Source organism: Muntiacus reevesi, chromosome 18 (genome assembly GCF_963930625.1).
Source record: "Muntiacus reevesi chromosome 18, mMunRee1.1, whole genome shotgun sequence".
Classification (NCBI taxonomy): Eukaryota; Metazoa; Chordata; class Mammalia; order Artiodactyla; family Cervidae; genus Muntiacus; species Muntiacus reevesi.
In genome coordinates this window covers 39,181,903-39,198,024 of record NC_089266.1, presented here as the reverse complement: position 1 = coordinate 39,198,024, position 16,122 = coordinate 39,181,903, and the positions used below count along the sequence as shown (strand labels likewise).

At 54.3% G+C, this 16,122-nt stretch overlaps 2 protein-coding genes across 5 annotated transcripts in view; both read right to left on the bottom strand.

Annotated features, from left to right (window-relative positions):
- The window catches only part of PITPNA (phosphatidylinositol transfer protein alpha), a 36,398-nt gene extending 35,033 nt beyond the window's left edge, over positions 1-1,365 (bottom strand). The window contains exon 1 of the mRNA XM_065910868.1: positions 1,102-1,365. Within this exon, the coding sequence (XP_065766940.1) occupies positions 1,102-1,121 (20 nt within the window). The 5' untranslated portion in view covers positions 1,122-1,365. The remainder of the gene's footprint in view (positions 1-1,101) is intronic.
- A 7,752-nt stretch (positions 1,366-9,117) lies between these two features.
- Positions 9,118-16,122, bottom strand: part of SLC43A2 (solute carrier family 43 member 2) — a 43,162-nt gene continuing 36,157 nt past the window's right edge. For 3 of the 4 annotated variants that reach the window (XM_065911083.1, XM_065911084.1, XM_065911085.1), the window contains exons 13-14: positions 15,673-15,796; positions 9,119-14,964 (exon numbers count right to left, since the gene is read on the bottom strand). In XM_065911083.1, coding sequence (XP_065767155.1) covers positions 14,803-14,964; positions 15,673-15,796 — 286 coding nt within the window. In that variant the 3' untranslated portion in view covers positions 9,119-14,802. Of the gene's footprint in view, positions 14,965-15,672; positions 15,797-16,122 lie in introns of all 4 variants that reach the window. The other variant, XM_065911086.1, reaches the window with a different exon arrangement.

Here is a 16,122-nt window from a genome sequence, read left to right as displayed (position 1 = left end):
CACCCTCACTACTCAGAAACTCCCTCACTCTTCACCGGTTTTCCTCAGTCAATGGCTTGATGACAAACATCAATTTGTCAGAGCAATTTCCCCATCTCTTTGTAAGACTGAGAACCCTACAGACACAGGCTGGCCCTGGCCACCCCCACCCCAACTCTAACATGTATATTTACTCACAATCATACTTTTTCCACTGTCTTCATCCCTAACACCCTGGACTGCTCCATCATCATAATCCTCTCAGTTCGGCCCCTGACCAATATTTTCTGGACTCCTCACCCTAGTGTCCCTAAGTCCCAAGCAATCATCCTTTTTCCTTGAATACTTCCTCCTGTGTCCAGCACTGAAGACACATGTCACACGGCCAGTCCCCTGCTATCTCCTCATACCCTTCCCTTGTCACTCTGCCTGGCCCGGACTCCCTAGTCCATTTCCTGTGTCTGCTTAACACAGTCCTTGCCCTGATGCCTAAAGCAACACGCCTCACACCCCAGGTGGCCCTCCACACTCCACCCATCATCTCAACTCCATTCCAGAGTCTGTCTTACCTGATCTCCCAGTGCCCCTTGTCAGTATTTTGGCCCAAATCCCTCCCCACCCCTGGTCCTGTCTGCCCTTGTCTAACTGTTCCTGGGCCACTCAGACAACTCCTCCCTCTGCCGGGGGTCCTCTCTGCCACTCCTGCAGCTCTGAATGGCCCTTTCCTCCTTCAGTCTCCACTCCAGGACCACCCCACGTCTCATCCAGCGCTCTCGATTCCTTCTCATGCTCTGTCCCGCTCTCACTGTCCCCTTGACCTCATCCCAGGCCTGCCTGGCCCTCTTTGTCCCCTCAGCCTCCCCTCAGGCCTACTCGGCCCTCGCTGCCCCTGGGCCCCACCTCAGGTGCTGTATCCCTCCCTCTCTACCCCCGTTCGGCCCACCTCCGGCCCTGGCTGTCCCCTCAGCCCCTGCTGGGCCGCCCAATAACCCATCCAGCGCTCTCCATGCCGTCGGGCCCCGTCCGGCCGCTGCATCCCCTCCGCCAGGCCATCAGCCTCCCTGGTCGTCATCCTCGACTCTCCCTCCCTCCTCGCTTCCGCACGGCCGGCTGGACACTCACTACTCCTTGAGCAGCACCATGTCGCTTCGCGGCTCGGCGGCTGCCTGCTGCCAGTCCAGCCTCCCGCCCGCTTCCTGACGGCCGCTCTCCCCGTGGCCCGGCCCGGCCCGGCTGCCTGTGCGCCTTCGTCGTGGTCTGCTCTGTCCCCGCCGCTCTCGCTGCGGTCGCCGCGCCGGCTCCTGCCGCCCCGGCCTCGCAGCCTCCCGCGCCGCTGCCGACGCCGCCCGGAGCTCCGGTTCCGCAGCGCCGCGCGGGGGCGGGGCGTCTCTGCGGCAACCAGAGCGTCACGCGCCGCGCTGCGCGCTGACCTCACGCGGAGGCGGAGCCTTCTCGGGTCCGCCCCCTCCCGTCCTTAAGTGGGCCGCGGCGGCGGCCTCCGCGTCCCGGGTGGGTCCGTACATTAGCCAGACCCGAGCAGTAGGCGGGGCCGACACCCAGGTGTCCCGCAGGGTCCTAGGGTGACTGTTTATATGCAGGCGGAACAGAGGCCACTGTGCGGTTGGGCCTGACCTGTTGTGTGGTTTGGGATCTAGGAAAGGTTGTATTAAAAAATATTAATAATGGCCAAGTTTATGTACACGTAAGGGCTTGACTCCTCACGACAGCTGTGTATTAGAAATGTATTATTACTGTCCCCATTGACAGGTGAAGGGGAGGCAGAGGTCAAGAGAGTAGCTCAAGAAAAAAATAAGAGGGAGAAAAAAAAAAATAGAGAGAGAGACACTTGCTCAAGTACAAAGCTAGCATGTGATGAGGCCGAGGTTTTTACCCTATAGTCAGTAGTCTAATGTCTTTTATCCAAAAAGTTATTTGCTGATGGTCTGCTGTGCATCAAAATCTGTGCTTTTGTTGAGTAAGCAAGTGAAATGAAAGTGTTAGTTTCATTTCAGTCGTGTACGGCTCTGCAATCCCATGACTGTAGCCCACCAGGCTCCTCTGTCCATGGTATTCTCCAGTCAAGAATACTGGAGAGTGGGTGCCATTCCATTTTCCCGGGATCTTCCCCACCCAGGGATTAAACCCAGATCTCCTGCATTGCAAATTCTTTACCATCTGAACCAACAGGGTAGCTTGAGTGAGCAAGGCAGATATCATCTTGCCCTTAGGGAACTCAAGATCACCTGGGGGTGGTAGGTAGGTGGATGGAGGGGTAGACAGGCAGTTAGGATGAAAAGGACTGTGAGAGGTGAAATACAGGTTTGGTTGGGGTCACACTAGGAAGGTGTAGTCAGCAAAGGCATTCTAGAGGAAGAAGTTCTAAACTGAACTCTGCAGGGGGCTGAGATGGGAAGAGGTATGGGGCAGAGCTGATGCAATGACTGGGGGCCAGAGGGCCAGCAAGTACTTCAGGGAAACTGAAAGAAGTGACTGCTGCATAAAGTTTAGGGCTCAGGAGCTGTAGTGGGGTGGGGCGGGCAGAGTATGCAGTTCCTGGGGGTGCTAAGGTGTTTGGAGTCCATCCTCAGGGCATGGGCAGGCATCTATGGGCTTTAAGCAGGTCTGGTGTTTGACAGCTGGGAGAAAAGGGCACTCAGGGAACCAGAGCAGACGCAGGGAAAACCTGCGTGAGGAGGCCTCTGCAGAAGTCCAGGTAGAGTTGGACTAAGACAATGATGGTGAAAGGGGAGGAAAGAAAGACAGAGATGGATTCAGGAGCAACTCAGGAGGTAAAATCAGCAATACTCTGTTGACTAGTTAGCTGGGAGAGTGACAGCGAAAAAGGAGGGATGAAAACTTCCTGGGTTTCTGGCCTGGGAATCTGGGTGGATGGCATCGCCTTCAGGAAAAGAGATCAACGGCAGATTTACAGATGGGAAGACAATGGCTGAAACAGAGCAGGACCCTGTGGGGCCCTCCCAGGGACACACAGTTCCTTTTTCTGTCCCTCATTTGCTGTTTGTAAGAGACAGGTGTTAATCAGCCTCGTACACCTTCCCTTGAGTTCCAAAGGGCAGATTCAAACAGCTGCTAATTCAAGAAGGAAGGGAATGCAGAAACAAAGGTGAAGCAGTAAAACAATATCTTTGAGTTCTTCTGTTGGAACTAAGGCCCCCACCCAGGTGGAGGATAGTAACTCCAGGCTTACCTGGAGCACAAGATTCCTGGAATACCAACCTGTTAGCTCATCACCAATCAATTAGAAGAAAATTATTTAATAATTGCCATGTGCTGGCTCTCTCCAGGAAATAAGTAACCTGGAGCTTGCAGTCTAGTTGGGAAGACTACATCTACTCATTCACTCCGTAAAACATTGATTGAACTCTTTGCCCTCTCCTGGGCCTTTTTCTAGGCACTCAGGATAGAGGGGTGACCAAGAAAAATAAAATCCTTCTGAAACAGGAACAGGAGGGAAGGGGGCAGGACACAACCTTTAAAAGAATGACATAGCCATAGGACATGATGAAAACTGGTTAGAACCAACTAGGTCCAAGATGGCAGAAGATCAGACTTCTGGTGGACCATAAACCTCCTTATATGCTCATTATAATACATTATACACTCAATCATGCTTGACTGTTTGTGACCCCGTGGACTGTAGCTCGCCAGGCTCCTCTCTCCATGGGATTCTCCAGGCAAGAATACTGGAGTGGGTTGCCATTCCCTTCTCCAGGGTATCTTCCCAACCCAGGAATCGAATCTGGGTCTCCCACTTTGCAGGCAGATTCTTTACCATTTGAGCCACCAGGGAAGCCCTTTGTAATTAATGGCATACCCACCAGTGCCTAGGCAGATCAAAGACCAAAAAGTGGGCAGTTGCCCAATTCCTGGAAATCTCCCCCAAATAGTTGGAATAATCCTTCTCCTCATTAACCTATTAAATTACCCAGCTCATAAAAACTACCGTGTGATATTTCAGGAGCTCTCACCTTCTGAGATGACCCACACTCTGTTTGTGGGTCTAAATAAACCCACTTCTCTTTTATTTTTAGTCGTGTTGGGTCTCCGTTACTGGGTGCAGGCTTTTCTCTGGTTGCGGCCAGGGGGCGCTACGCTTCGCTGCCGTGTGTGGGCTCCACATCGTGGTGGCTTCTCTTGTGGCGGAGCACAGGCTCTCGGCTCAAGGGCTTCAGTAGCTGCAGCACAGGGGCTCAGTAGTTGTGGCACATGGGCCGTTTTGCTCTACGGCAGGTGGAATCTTCCTGGACCCGGAATTGAGCTCGTGATCCCTGCATTGGCAGGTGGATTCTTAATCACTGTGCCACCAGGGAAATCCAATAAATCCACTTCTTATCTGTCATTTTGTCTCTCACTGAATTCTTTCTGCGTCAAGACATCAAGAACCTGAGCTTCATTAAATCCTCAGACCAGGTGGTGTTGTTTAGTCGTGTCCAACTCTTTTGTGACCCCATGGACTGTGGCCCACCAGGCTCATCTGTCCATGGGATTTTCCAGGCAAGAATACCAGAGTGGGTTGCTATTTCCTTCTCCAAGGGATCTTCCCAACCCATGACTCAAACCCATGTCTCCTGCACTGCAGGCAAATTCTTTACCCCGAGCCACCAGGGAAGCCTGACACCTATGTGATCTCAATGAAAAGACTGTGGGTTTAAGTCCCAGTCTCAGTTCTCAGCATGTGGGCTCAGGTCCCAGAGCTGAATTGTACAGTTTCACTTCCCTTGTTTGGTACGGTAAGGCAGAATATAAACAAATAACTTCCAGTAGAGGCGAATGTTACGAAGACGCTGAACAAGGTGACTGTGAGCAGTGAAGGCGGTATTAGATGGGTGGTCAGGGAAGACTCCTAGAAGGAGCCATGTTTGGGGACTTTGCTGGCAGTCCAATGGTTAGGAATCAATGCTTTCACTGCTGGGGTTCAATCCCTGGTTGAGGAACTAAGATCCTGTAAGCCACGCTTTGCCGCCAAAAAAAATTTTTAAAAGAAGAGGTCATGTTTAGACAGAAACCTGAATCAGAGCTGAGATGAGGGATTCTGGAGGGCCCTGCAGGGCAATGAGGGAAATATAAAGCAAAACAATCATTAAATTACCCTAGAGACACCTTCCATGGGGAGGAACTCACAGAGAGGAGGCCTCACACTTGCAGAAAACCATATCAAGTGATGGAAGTAGCTGGCCATAAAGGTGACCATGTGTGACACAAAGAACAGTGCTGGAAAGGGTCCAAGGAGAGGCCGCCTAGGCTGGAGAGGTGTAGAAAGTGTCTGGGGACAAGGTGGCTATGAATATTTGACTAGAAGAGGGGAATGTCATCTTTGTGGGGAAAGAAACACGTGCAAAGGGGCAGAGTCAGGGTTCTAGGTGGACAGAATTTGGGGAGTGGGGAGGCCAGGGTAGAGCCTTCAATCAGAGCATAAGTGGTTCATTGATAGACACATACACACAGGCAGGACAGAACGTGGGGACTTAAGAGACAAGTTAGAGAAGTGACCTTAAGGAATCCGCATTCCTCATCACTCAGGATCAACTTGGAGAAGGAAATGGCAACCCACTCCAGTATTCTTGCCTAGAGAATCCTGTGGATGGAGGAGCCTGGTGGGCTGTTGTCCATAGGGTTGCACAGGGTCGGACACAACTGAAGCGACTTAGCATGCATGCATGCATTGGAGACAGATATGGCAACCCACTCCAGTATTCTTGCCTAGAGAATCCTGTGGATGGAGGAGCCTGGTGGGCTGCTGTCTATGGGGTCGCACAGAGTCGGACACGACTGAAGCGACTTAGCAGCAGCGACAGCAGCAGGATCAACGGCTGGCCAGATTTTTACCACACCTGCTTCATTTCTTCTCTGAAACATTGTGTCATCTCTGCCCTCCATATTCCCATGTGCATCTAGAAATAGGGATATTTTCTTCTGAATCCATAATGCCATGATCATACTGAACAAAACTGGTCATTTCTTGACATCATCTCTTACCCAGTTCATATTCAAACTTCCCTAATCATCTAAAAAATATTATTTTAGAGTTTATTTTAAATACATTTGCTATCTGAACAATGTCTGCATTTTTTTCCCCCCACATTTTATTTTCAGGTGTTCTGATTCTCACATCTCTTCCTCTAGCAGGCTTTGCTTCAGGTGTAACAGTTAGGCCTGGGAATTTCCTTGGTGGTCCAGTGGCTAAGACTCTGCGCTCCCAACGCCTGGTCAGAGAACTAGATCCCATATGCTGCAACTAAAAAGAAAAAAGATCCCATGTGCCCACGTGCTGCAACTAAGACCTAGTGTAGCCAAATGAAAACAAAATAGAGAGAGACCTTACATGCAGGGCCCACAGCACTCTCCAGGGTGTCCCACTGTGAGCCAATGATCCCACTGTGGGAATGAACCCCGGATGCCAGATGCCCTGGAGTTCCAATCCTACCACTTCCTACCTGTGTGACCTTTTGCAAGTTGCTTAACCTCTCTGAGCCTCAGCTCCTTCATTTGTAAAATGGAGACAATGGTAGTGGCCGTCTTGTGGACTTGCTGGATATCGGTAGATGAGGCAATGTGCATAAAGCCGTTCCATGCAGGGCATGGCACATTTCTGTATGACCATTCTGGAGGAAGGGGGAGCTGTGAGGAAGGAGCCCTCGAGCCTACTTGTATATGCTCCCGGCTGAGTCAGCGAGAAGAACGTGAATCTCCAGTGTCACAGCAATCTTTCTGTCTCACGTGTCTCTGTGTCTCCCTCCCGCTATCTGTACCCATCTTTTCTCCATCTCTCGCTGCCCCTCTCTCCTTTTGTCTCTGCTCTCCATCTCTTGGTATCTCTCTCTGTTGATCTCTTATCTCACATCTAGAAGTCTCTCTGTATCTCTCTCTGTCTCTGCCTCTCCCTTTTTTGTTCTCTCTGCGCCCCTTCTGTCTCTTTCTGTTCCTCGGTAACTCTGTCTCTGTCGGTGCTCTCTCTGTCTCTTTAATCTCTCTTGCTCTCTCTCCTCTCTCTGTTTCTCTTTGCCTCTTCCTGTCTCACGGCCCTCCTTGTCTCCCTCTCTCTGTCTCTCTTCTTCCCTGCCATCTCGGTCTGTGTTCCTGAGTTCTGGGGAGTGATCCGTTCTCTCTTGGCCTCCCTCTGTCCCCTTTGCGTTGTCTTGGTGTCTGCGCTTCTCACAGTCCTCGCCCCCCCGTGTGGATGCTCCTGGCTGGCTGGCCCTTCTTACCGCCTCGGTCGCAGCCACAGCTGTAACCCATCTCCGGGTATCTCGGGGAGACTGTGTTTCACTGTTTCCATCCTCGGCTCGGTCCCTTCCTGCCTGCTGAAAGCATACTCTTCTCCCAGCCTTGGTCTCAGCCAGTTTCAGCCTCTTCTTGGTTTATTTCTCTCTTGCTCACTCTTTTTTTTAAACAATTTTATTCATTTATTCATTTTTGGCTGTGCTGGGTCTTTGTTCCTGCATGGGCTTTTCTCTAGTTGTGGTGAGCGGGGGCTACTCTCTAGCTGCTGTGTGCAGGTTTCTTGTTGTCATGGCTTCTCTTGTAGAGACAGACTCCAGGGAGCACGGGCTTCAGTAGCTGTGTTTCCCCAGCTCTAGAGCACAGACTCAATAGCATGTGGGATCTTCCCAGATCAGGGATTGAACCCTTGTCTCCTGCATTGGCAGCCAGATCCTTTACCACTGAGCCACCAGGGAAGCCCTCTCTCTCTTTTTTTAAACTTCATCCTCTAGTATTTATTGAGCGGCTATTCCATGCCCGGCACCATTCAAGACACTAGAGGAGATTATCGTGGCAAAGCAGCACCCATGCTAGCTCTCAGGGGGCACTTGTGATACTGGGGAGACAGATAGACAGGAAAGCAGACAAAGCGTGGCCCTGCCTTGGCCTTGCCCCCCTGAGCAGAGGAGTGCATAGGCCAGGCTGGGCCTGTGAGTTTGGCGGGCTATGCCCTGCGCTGGGCCTGACGATTCCTTGCCCCCAAACAGGGCCTGACGGTCGCTCTAGAAGCCAGACTAGAGGGTTTAACCCCTTACTCACTGGACGGCATTCATGATGCCCCAGGCTGGGGGAGACACAGGTAGAAAGAGAAAGTCCCAGCCCACGTGGGGCACAGTCCATACAAACACAGTACCAGGGGGAGGGAAGGAACAGCAGCGCCCTGGACTTGACCTGCTCCCTCTCTCCCTGCCTCCAGCAGAGTTTGGCCTACACATGGTGAAAAGCCATTTGAGCAGCCGTGATCTTTAAAATAAGTTTCTTTGAGCCAACATCTGAAAATGGGGATGTTTTACATAAAACTCAGAATTCCCAGTTTCTGTTGTAAAAATCAGGAGATCGGGCAACAGTGGGCTCGTTCCCAGAGGGCCTTGAAGGGTTAGAGCAGTGTCAAGGCTGTTCTATTAGCTGGGGCTGTGGCCTCCAGGTCCCTGTGGTGGCCCCAAGTCCTCTCGTGTCCCTGGCAGAGAGGTCACTGTCCAGCGGCCCCTATGTCATCATGCTGGGGTTCTACTTATACTGGAAAACTAGTTCTCCACTGTGTCTGCATCAAAAGCGGGAAAATGAAGGTCGCAGAGCAGGAATGTGGCAGAGTGTGGCTTTTGAGCTTGCAGTATGATGAGTAGATGCCCTCACGAACCTCCATTTACCATCTCTGCCCTGTGTGCCATGCGGGGGTCCTACCCCATCCCCACCTGGCCCCCAAGGCCACCTACCTCAATGCCCTCCACCCTAGAGGGTTGGGAAACAAGCTTCAGACAACCAGGCTGTCCTCTCACCTCCCTGGCAGTGAGGGTCTCCCTGGGGCTTCTCTGAGGAAGCCCAGTGGCTCTTCTTTCCTGCTGCTTCTGCCCAGGGCCCAGCTTCGTGGGAAACCCGTAGGAGGAGCAGGTGTGCCCATGACCGCTGTCTCAGGACAAAAGCCGAGAGTCAAGAGTGAGCATCTGCCTTAGAACTGGAATTCCCAGCTACCTTGGGCTCCCCCCACCACCCAGAGGTCCCCTCCTCAGCACCTCCCCCAGCTCCGGGGAAGGTGAGTGCAACCTAGAGGAGGGGTGGGGGTCAGGGAGCACATTTCAGACAGGTGACAGGCAAGAGACAAGTGGCAAGCGAATGTGTGACTCAGAGAGAAAGCGACACAGGGGCCAAGGAGGAAGCAGTTCTTAGCCATTCTCAGCAGACATTTATTGAGTGCTTACTGTGTGCCAGGAAGTAAGCCAGGTGCTAGAAACAGCAAAGGGCCAGGAAGAGTCAGGGTCAGCTGCCGAGCTGTCAGTGACAACACATTGACCCCGGTTGACAAGGGAACAGATTAACCCTTCAGGCACCACGCTGAGGGCCGGGTTGGGTCCTCGGACAGAGCCTGGACCTTCCCACTCACCAAGAGAGATTCAGCGAGGTGTGACCCTCTCTCTTTTTGTCCAAGGAGAGGTAAGCTCCCACACCCTCCTCTAAATACGTTCACACCCGATGTGCCTGGAATTACACCCCAGACTTCGACACACACATGCACACACACGCACACAAGAGGCACGCCGAGCGGTTTTACAAGGAGGTGGCGTGAAAGTGCTGTCCACAAGCCATGCTCTGAGTCACCCACCTCGACATAAAACTGTCAAGAGTGCCTGAACATCCCCCATTTAGAGATTATCTTGAGAAGCTTTTTGGCTGTCTTTTACCAAAACATGAAAGACGTCAAAGTGAACAGCGGGACAACTTAAGGCTTTTGCTGAGAGAGGGTGGTCCTGAGAGGGGGAGGGATCAGAAGAAACGGACCTCACTTCCTTTACTTGGCCACAAGTCCCAGTCAGAGCTGCCTGAAGTCTGTCCTGTTACGTGGGTGGGGGATGGTCCCTATCCCCTGCGCTCTCTGCCCCGCTCCAGGGTCAAGTGCCTACTAAGTACCAGGTACAATAACGTGCAGCTGCTTGACGTCCATGTCCACCGAGTCTCCCGGGGTGGGGGTAACGCTTCCATTTTACAGATGAGGAAACTGAGGCTCAAGACTTGTCTATGGTCATGAGATAATAGGCGTGGTGGGGCCTCTAACCTCTGCCCTTCCCTCGTCGCCTCCTCAGCACAGGGAGATAGAGTCTCACTCTGGGAAGGGTTGAGCAGCCGGAAGCCCTGGTTTGGTCTTGGATCTGCTTGGGAGGCTGAGAAAGTCTGGCTCCAGGGCTGGAAGTGCTGCCTGCAGAGACCAAGGGCACAGATGGGAGAGGTCTGCCCTGCGGTGGGCCACCCACGTGGAGGACGCTGCACCTCCTTCCTGGCGTGCATCCTCAGCCCAGGGTTTGGGGTGAGTCAGGGCCTGGGTTGGGGACAGGCTCCCAGAGCCGGCCCGCTCACCCTGACCCCACCCCCATCCCAGGGAGCCCCACAGCCTGTGGAAAACCCACCTCCTCACTTTCAGGGTCCTGGGCTCCTAATGCTAACCCCACAATTAAAACGCCTTCCTGCCCCAGAACTTACGAGAATCCATTGTATTACCCCTCAGAGGAAGGGAAGCTGTGGATTCAACAGCCCCAGAAGCCTGACTCTGTTGAGAAGACTTCTCAGAGCTCAGAGACCAGAGCCTCTTGCCATAGCGGGCCCACAGCCTGACCCCTCTGAATCACATGCCCTTGGTGCATATCTGGTTAAAGTCACACAGTTGGACGTGCAAATGCATTAACCACTGCCTACCTCCCATCCCTGAGGACTTTCCTGATGGTCCAGTGGTTAAGACTCCAAGCTTCCAGTGCATGTGGTGTAGGTTCAATCCCTGGTAGGGGAGCTAGGATCCCACATGCTGCATGGCGGGGCCAAAAGATAAAACAAAAAACAACTCCCTTGGAGAAGGAAATGGCAACCCACTCCAGTATTCTTGCCTGTGAAATCCCATGGACAGAGGAGCCTGCTGGGCTATGGTCGTGGGGTCGCATAGAGTTGGACACAATTGAGCGACTAAACAACAACAGCATGGATTTGTCAGTTTCTGTTACGTGAGTACTGGAAGAAGCTGAAAAATTCAAAGTATTATCGTGATATAAGAAAAAACAAAACTCCACTGGGCCAACTGAACGTGTGCGCGGTTGTCTGGGACGGGGCTACACTCCCAACCCTGGCCACCTCCCCACCCTCAGCGTGCCTGGGGCCTAGGGCAGAGGGAGGCCCTCGTGCTCCACAACCCAGGGCCAGAACAAAGAGGGCTTGAGTTCTTTTCACCAGGCTGACGCTGAGTACAAGAGGGAATAGGAGATGGAGCAAAACAGAAAGGAACCCACAACCCGCAACCCGCAGCCCCACCTGTGGATTTCACAAGGGTGGGAGCCTTCCTGACGACAGGCCCAGGCAGCGAGAGCCGCAGGGAGAGGTCAGAGGCTTTGGAGGAAGCCAGCCACAAAGGGTCACCTAGACTCAAGTCCCGGGAGACAGAGAGGAGGGGGCTCCTGGGAACACTCCTGAGGCTGGCCTGACCCTACTTCTTGCTTCAGTTGAACGCCCTAGACCGGTCACCACTGCCTGCTCCTTCCTTGCCATCAGGAACCTGGAGAACCCGGGGGATGATGGAGTGCCCAGGCCATTGATGACCACTGCCTTCGGTCCCTTCCGCATCCCAGGGCACTCCTCTCGTGGCTGGGGGTGACCAGAGAATTCCTCCCCCAAGTTACCATCAGCCTCTAGGGCCAAGATGATTCTACTACCTACAGCTCACCCCACTCTCTCTGAGGAAGCTCTTGGCTCCAAGAAAAGGAGACCTCGCTTGTGTGTGTTTCCCTTCCTCAGGCTGTTTTGTCTTGATATTAAGGCCTGGCGGCCCCCAGGCTGCCACTCCGAGTGGACTGTCCTGATCTAGAGGGCTGTGGCTGCGCCAATGATTAGGACCATATTCGAGTCCTGGTTTTCACCATGAGCAAGTTACTCCACCTGCGCAGGCCTCAATTTTCCCAGCTGTAAAATAGGGAGGGGAGTGTATCAACTCTGGGCTTCTTAGCATGCCTCAGTGATGGCAGTGGGGAAATATGTAGCCCATCAACCCTGCAGGCAGAGTAAAATGACTGGCAAGGTAGTGTGTGGGGGGTGCGTGGCACATGTGGACCCAGACCATCCGGTACCCTGCCCTCATTTTCATGTCTTTAAGCCCCATACACTATTGGCTCTGGACTGTTTTCCACCCTGAACTCTGGCTTCTCAATGCCTGCTTCTTTCCACCACGTGTACACACCCTGCAGGCAGAGGGGCGAGAGAGAGAGGCCGAAGCTCCCACTTCAGCTGGGCTGGGGAATCCTGGGCACAACACAGGCTGTGTCCACATGGCCTCAGCACAGTTCCCAGTGGGAACTGCAGCACGGCCCCAAACTGCACTCCATTGTCAGGGGGTTTCAAATGTTGGGGGGGAGGGCACCAGAATCACCAGGTGGGGCTAGCAAAGAACAGACTTTAGTTTCCCTCTAGGTCAGAGGCAAGACCCAGGGGCTATGTTATTAACAAGCACCCCAAAAGCTCCTGCTGCAGGTGGTCATTGGGCCCCACTCTGGGGCGTGGCTGGGATTGTTAAAACCACTCCCCAGCTGCCCACCACACCCCTCTGGAGAGCAGAGCCCACCAGCACTGAGCTAATGTGACCTTGTCCAGCATTTCCCAAATCTGACTACAAATCTTTTTTTAAATTATGTATTTGGATGCACTGGATTCTTAGTTGTGACATGTGGGATCTAGCTCCCTGACCAGGGATTGAACCCAGGTCCCCTGCATTGGGAGTATGGAGTCTTAGCCAGTGGACCACCAGGGAAGTCCCAAACTTTTAAAAATTAAAATAACCTTAACATCTCCCAGAACGAGCATTGTTAGGAATGTTTTGGGAGAAATGTTCATTTTACGCTCTCTCCTTTTAAAAAAAATTTGTTTAAAACAAATACCTGCTTTTGAGTATTTGAGTGGATGAAGCCTAGGGAGATGAGGTGAATTTCAGGGGCTCAACTGTGACCAGCAGCGCAGGTCGGGGCCTGCGTCTGCCCCTTCCTGTCACCGCCCATTCCTCCTGCCACATCCTGCTCCTGCTGTCTTTGAGGCTGCGGCTGGTCTGGGGTCACCCTGTGTCCTGAACCCAGGAGGAATCCCAGGTGTGGCTGAGTGGTGACAGGAAGCCTGAGCAGGGATGAAAGGGGGTCAGGATTAGCCTGGCTGGCTGGGATAAGCAGCAGAGAAGAGGGTGGCCACACTTCTAAGGTGTCTACACAGGCCTGATGTGTTAGGCCTAGAGCAGGGGAGGAAGGTCTTTTCCTGGCCCACCCCCCCCCCCCCCAAGATGGCAATCACACCCAGAGAGAGACAGTACTCAGAGTCAGCAGCTGGGGACAACTGGGGCTGGTCAGTGGCAGAAAACTTTGTCCTGCTTTTTCTTTTCAAGCTCAAAACAGGCACATGGAGTCATGAATTGATATGCTAGAAGGGGGCATCCCTTACCAGTAGGGAAATGGATTTATTGCTTTATAAAAAGGAGTCTGATAAAACTTAAAACAAATAACCTAAAAACCCACCCACCCCTCTCAGAACTCCCAGGAAGCCTCAGACACATTTCTGAGCGCAGTCAAGGTGGGTGAGTTGGTAAGCCAGGCCCGCCTGGCAGAGGAAAGGTGGCCTCGCCCGCGTTAACAGCTCCAGGACCCCTGGGAGAGTCTGCCAGCAGGGGGCGCTGTGGCCCTGCAGCCTCGGACAAGCTCTGGGCCCTGAGCGGGGCTGGCTCCTGAGCGAGCGCTGGGCTTGCTGCGGGCCTGGCCAGCTGGGGGCAGCTCTGGGAGGGTAAGTGCAGACACCCAGAGCCCCACCCTGCCACCACCCCCCCCAACACATCTCTCGTACACAGCACATGCACACACATCCACACCCCCAGGCCTCTCACAAGTTCACCTCCCCACCCAGGCCTGGACCTCCAGGACTGTCAGCTGCAGCCTCACTTCCACCCCCCACAAAAACAGCTGCGTGTGTGTGTGTGTGATGCCCAGCTGGTGCCCCTTAATTCCCTTCAGGTCACAGCCTGGACAGAGGGTGGCAGTGGAGACATGCCCCCACTCAAGCCCTGAGGGAAGAGGGAAAGGACTGCTCCCCGGCCTTGTCCGTGGCTCCCACGTGACCATCCCGCCCTCCAGACCCTTCCCAGGCTAAGCCGGGGGGGACGAGGGGCAGGGGCGGGGGGCGCTTCCCCACAGGCCTCGAACAGGACAGGCCATGGACAGGCCACAGGGGGCTGGAATCACAAAGGAGTTAGCACCAACAACAGGAAGCGGGTCCTTCCTTCCTCAGGCAGCTCAGACTGGCCAGGGGAGGAGGTGAGGGGCCAGGCCGGGGGTGGGGGTGGGGGGTGTGCAGACAGTGCAAGCCTTTGTCCTCAGGCAGGCGTGGTCGGTGGACATGCAGCTGAGGGGCAGGAGGCGGGCAGTGGATGGCAGACCCCTCTGCTTTGGCTAGAGGCAGAATCCGGACACACTTTGGGGGAGAGGGTCTGCCAGCCTAGGGGGGTCCTCCTGGCTCCTCCCGTAGGCACCACGGAGCCCCGAGGCTCAAGGGCCCCTCGAGGGTGGCGGAGTGAAGTCCAGAGCCTCCCTGCCTCCAGCAGGAGGAGAAGCGCGTGTCTGGGCCCTCTCCCATCTGTCTGTCCACCGCAGAGCTCCGAGGCAGGACCAGGGCCCTGGGAGGGAGCGTGGACTCCAACACAGTGAAGGACAGGATCCTGGGGTTGGGGGCGGGCGGGAGCGCGTGGAGGTCCTCTGCAGGGGGGGGATGAGGACTCTGCAAGTCACTGAAGCGAGAGGGCGGGAGCCCATGATCCCGAGACGGCGGGCCCTACACAAAAGCCTCCCGGTTGGACGAGCCGTTGAGCTTGAGGAAAAGCTTGTCGTCCTCTCTCTTCTGCTCGAGCTGCCTCTCCAGCTGGCGCCGGTAGCAGATGAGGTAGAGGGGGAGGCAGAAGCCCAGCATGCTCAGCACCAGCAGGCCCACGTTCACCTGGGGAGGCAGGGACGAGAGTGGCCGTCACGAGGGGCAGGGACCACAGCACGTGCGGCTGCCGTCCTTGTGGCTCCAGACCCTTCCTCACTCTCAGGTTTGGGGTTGAGGCGAAGGTCACAGGAGAGGAGAGGAAAAACAAAGGAGGAGTCTCAGGAGGTCCGAGGGCCTGTCATTCCACATTCTCACATCAGGATTCCCCAGTGGTCCACGGGCCACACCAACGTGCTGATCTGAAGGTCCAGGGGTGTGGTGGGATTGGGATAGGCTCACAGCACCCAGTTATGAATCCCAGCCTCTGGGAGGAGGGGTAGGGACAGCAACTCAGTTCCATTTACCCCAAAATCAGGTCCAGAAAGGACACTCTTGGGAATTCCCTAGCAGGTCCAGTGGTTAAGACTCGAGCTTCCACTGCAGTAAGTGTGGGTTTCATCCTTGGTTGGGGAACTAAGATCCCATATGCCACACAACACAGCCAAAATAACAACATAGCCAAAATAAATTTTTTTTTAAGAAACAGATAGAAAGGATACTCTTCCTCTCCTGCTCCCCAGTCTATTCACAGGGATCCCTGAACTGACCCTAACCCAAGTTCCAAACTGCCTGTCCTGGGGTTCTGGAACACACTGTGATGCCTCCTGGCTCCCAGTCAGCAGAGTAGAGTGGATGCCCATAACCCAGCGCCCCCCGCCCCCCGACCCTTCTTACCCATAGAGGGTCTCCCTGGAGGGGACCCATCATAGCCAGAAACAGGGGCTGCTGCAGGAGAGCGAAGAGGGCGCTGATCAGGGACTGCAGGCCCGTGAGGCTGCCAAACTGTGTGGAAGGGTACCTGACAGAACAGGAGAGAGCCTGTCACCGCCGGGGCCACTCCCGCTTCCCAGACGCTCCCCGGCCTCGGCTTGGCCCCAGCTGCCGGCGCCTCCAGGCTCCAACTCGCGGTGTCAGAGGAGACGTGGGAACAGCTTTGAGGACAGTCGGGTGTCCATCTTTGGACTGCTTCGTGCTGAGCAGTTCCACGCAGAGAATTTCCCTTTTGGACCAGCATGAAGCCCCTGGGGCCCACAGGTGTCTGGCTGAGCTGAGTGGACAAGCTGGCAGGAGTCTGTGGCTCAGGAACTAGGCCCAGGGAGCAGGTGGGAGGCTGGGCCGGGCTTG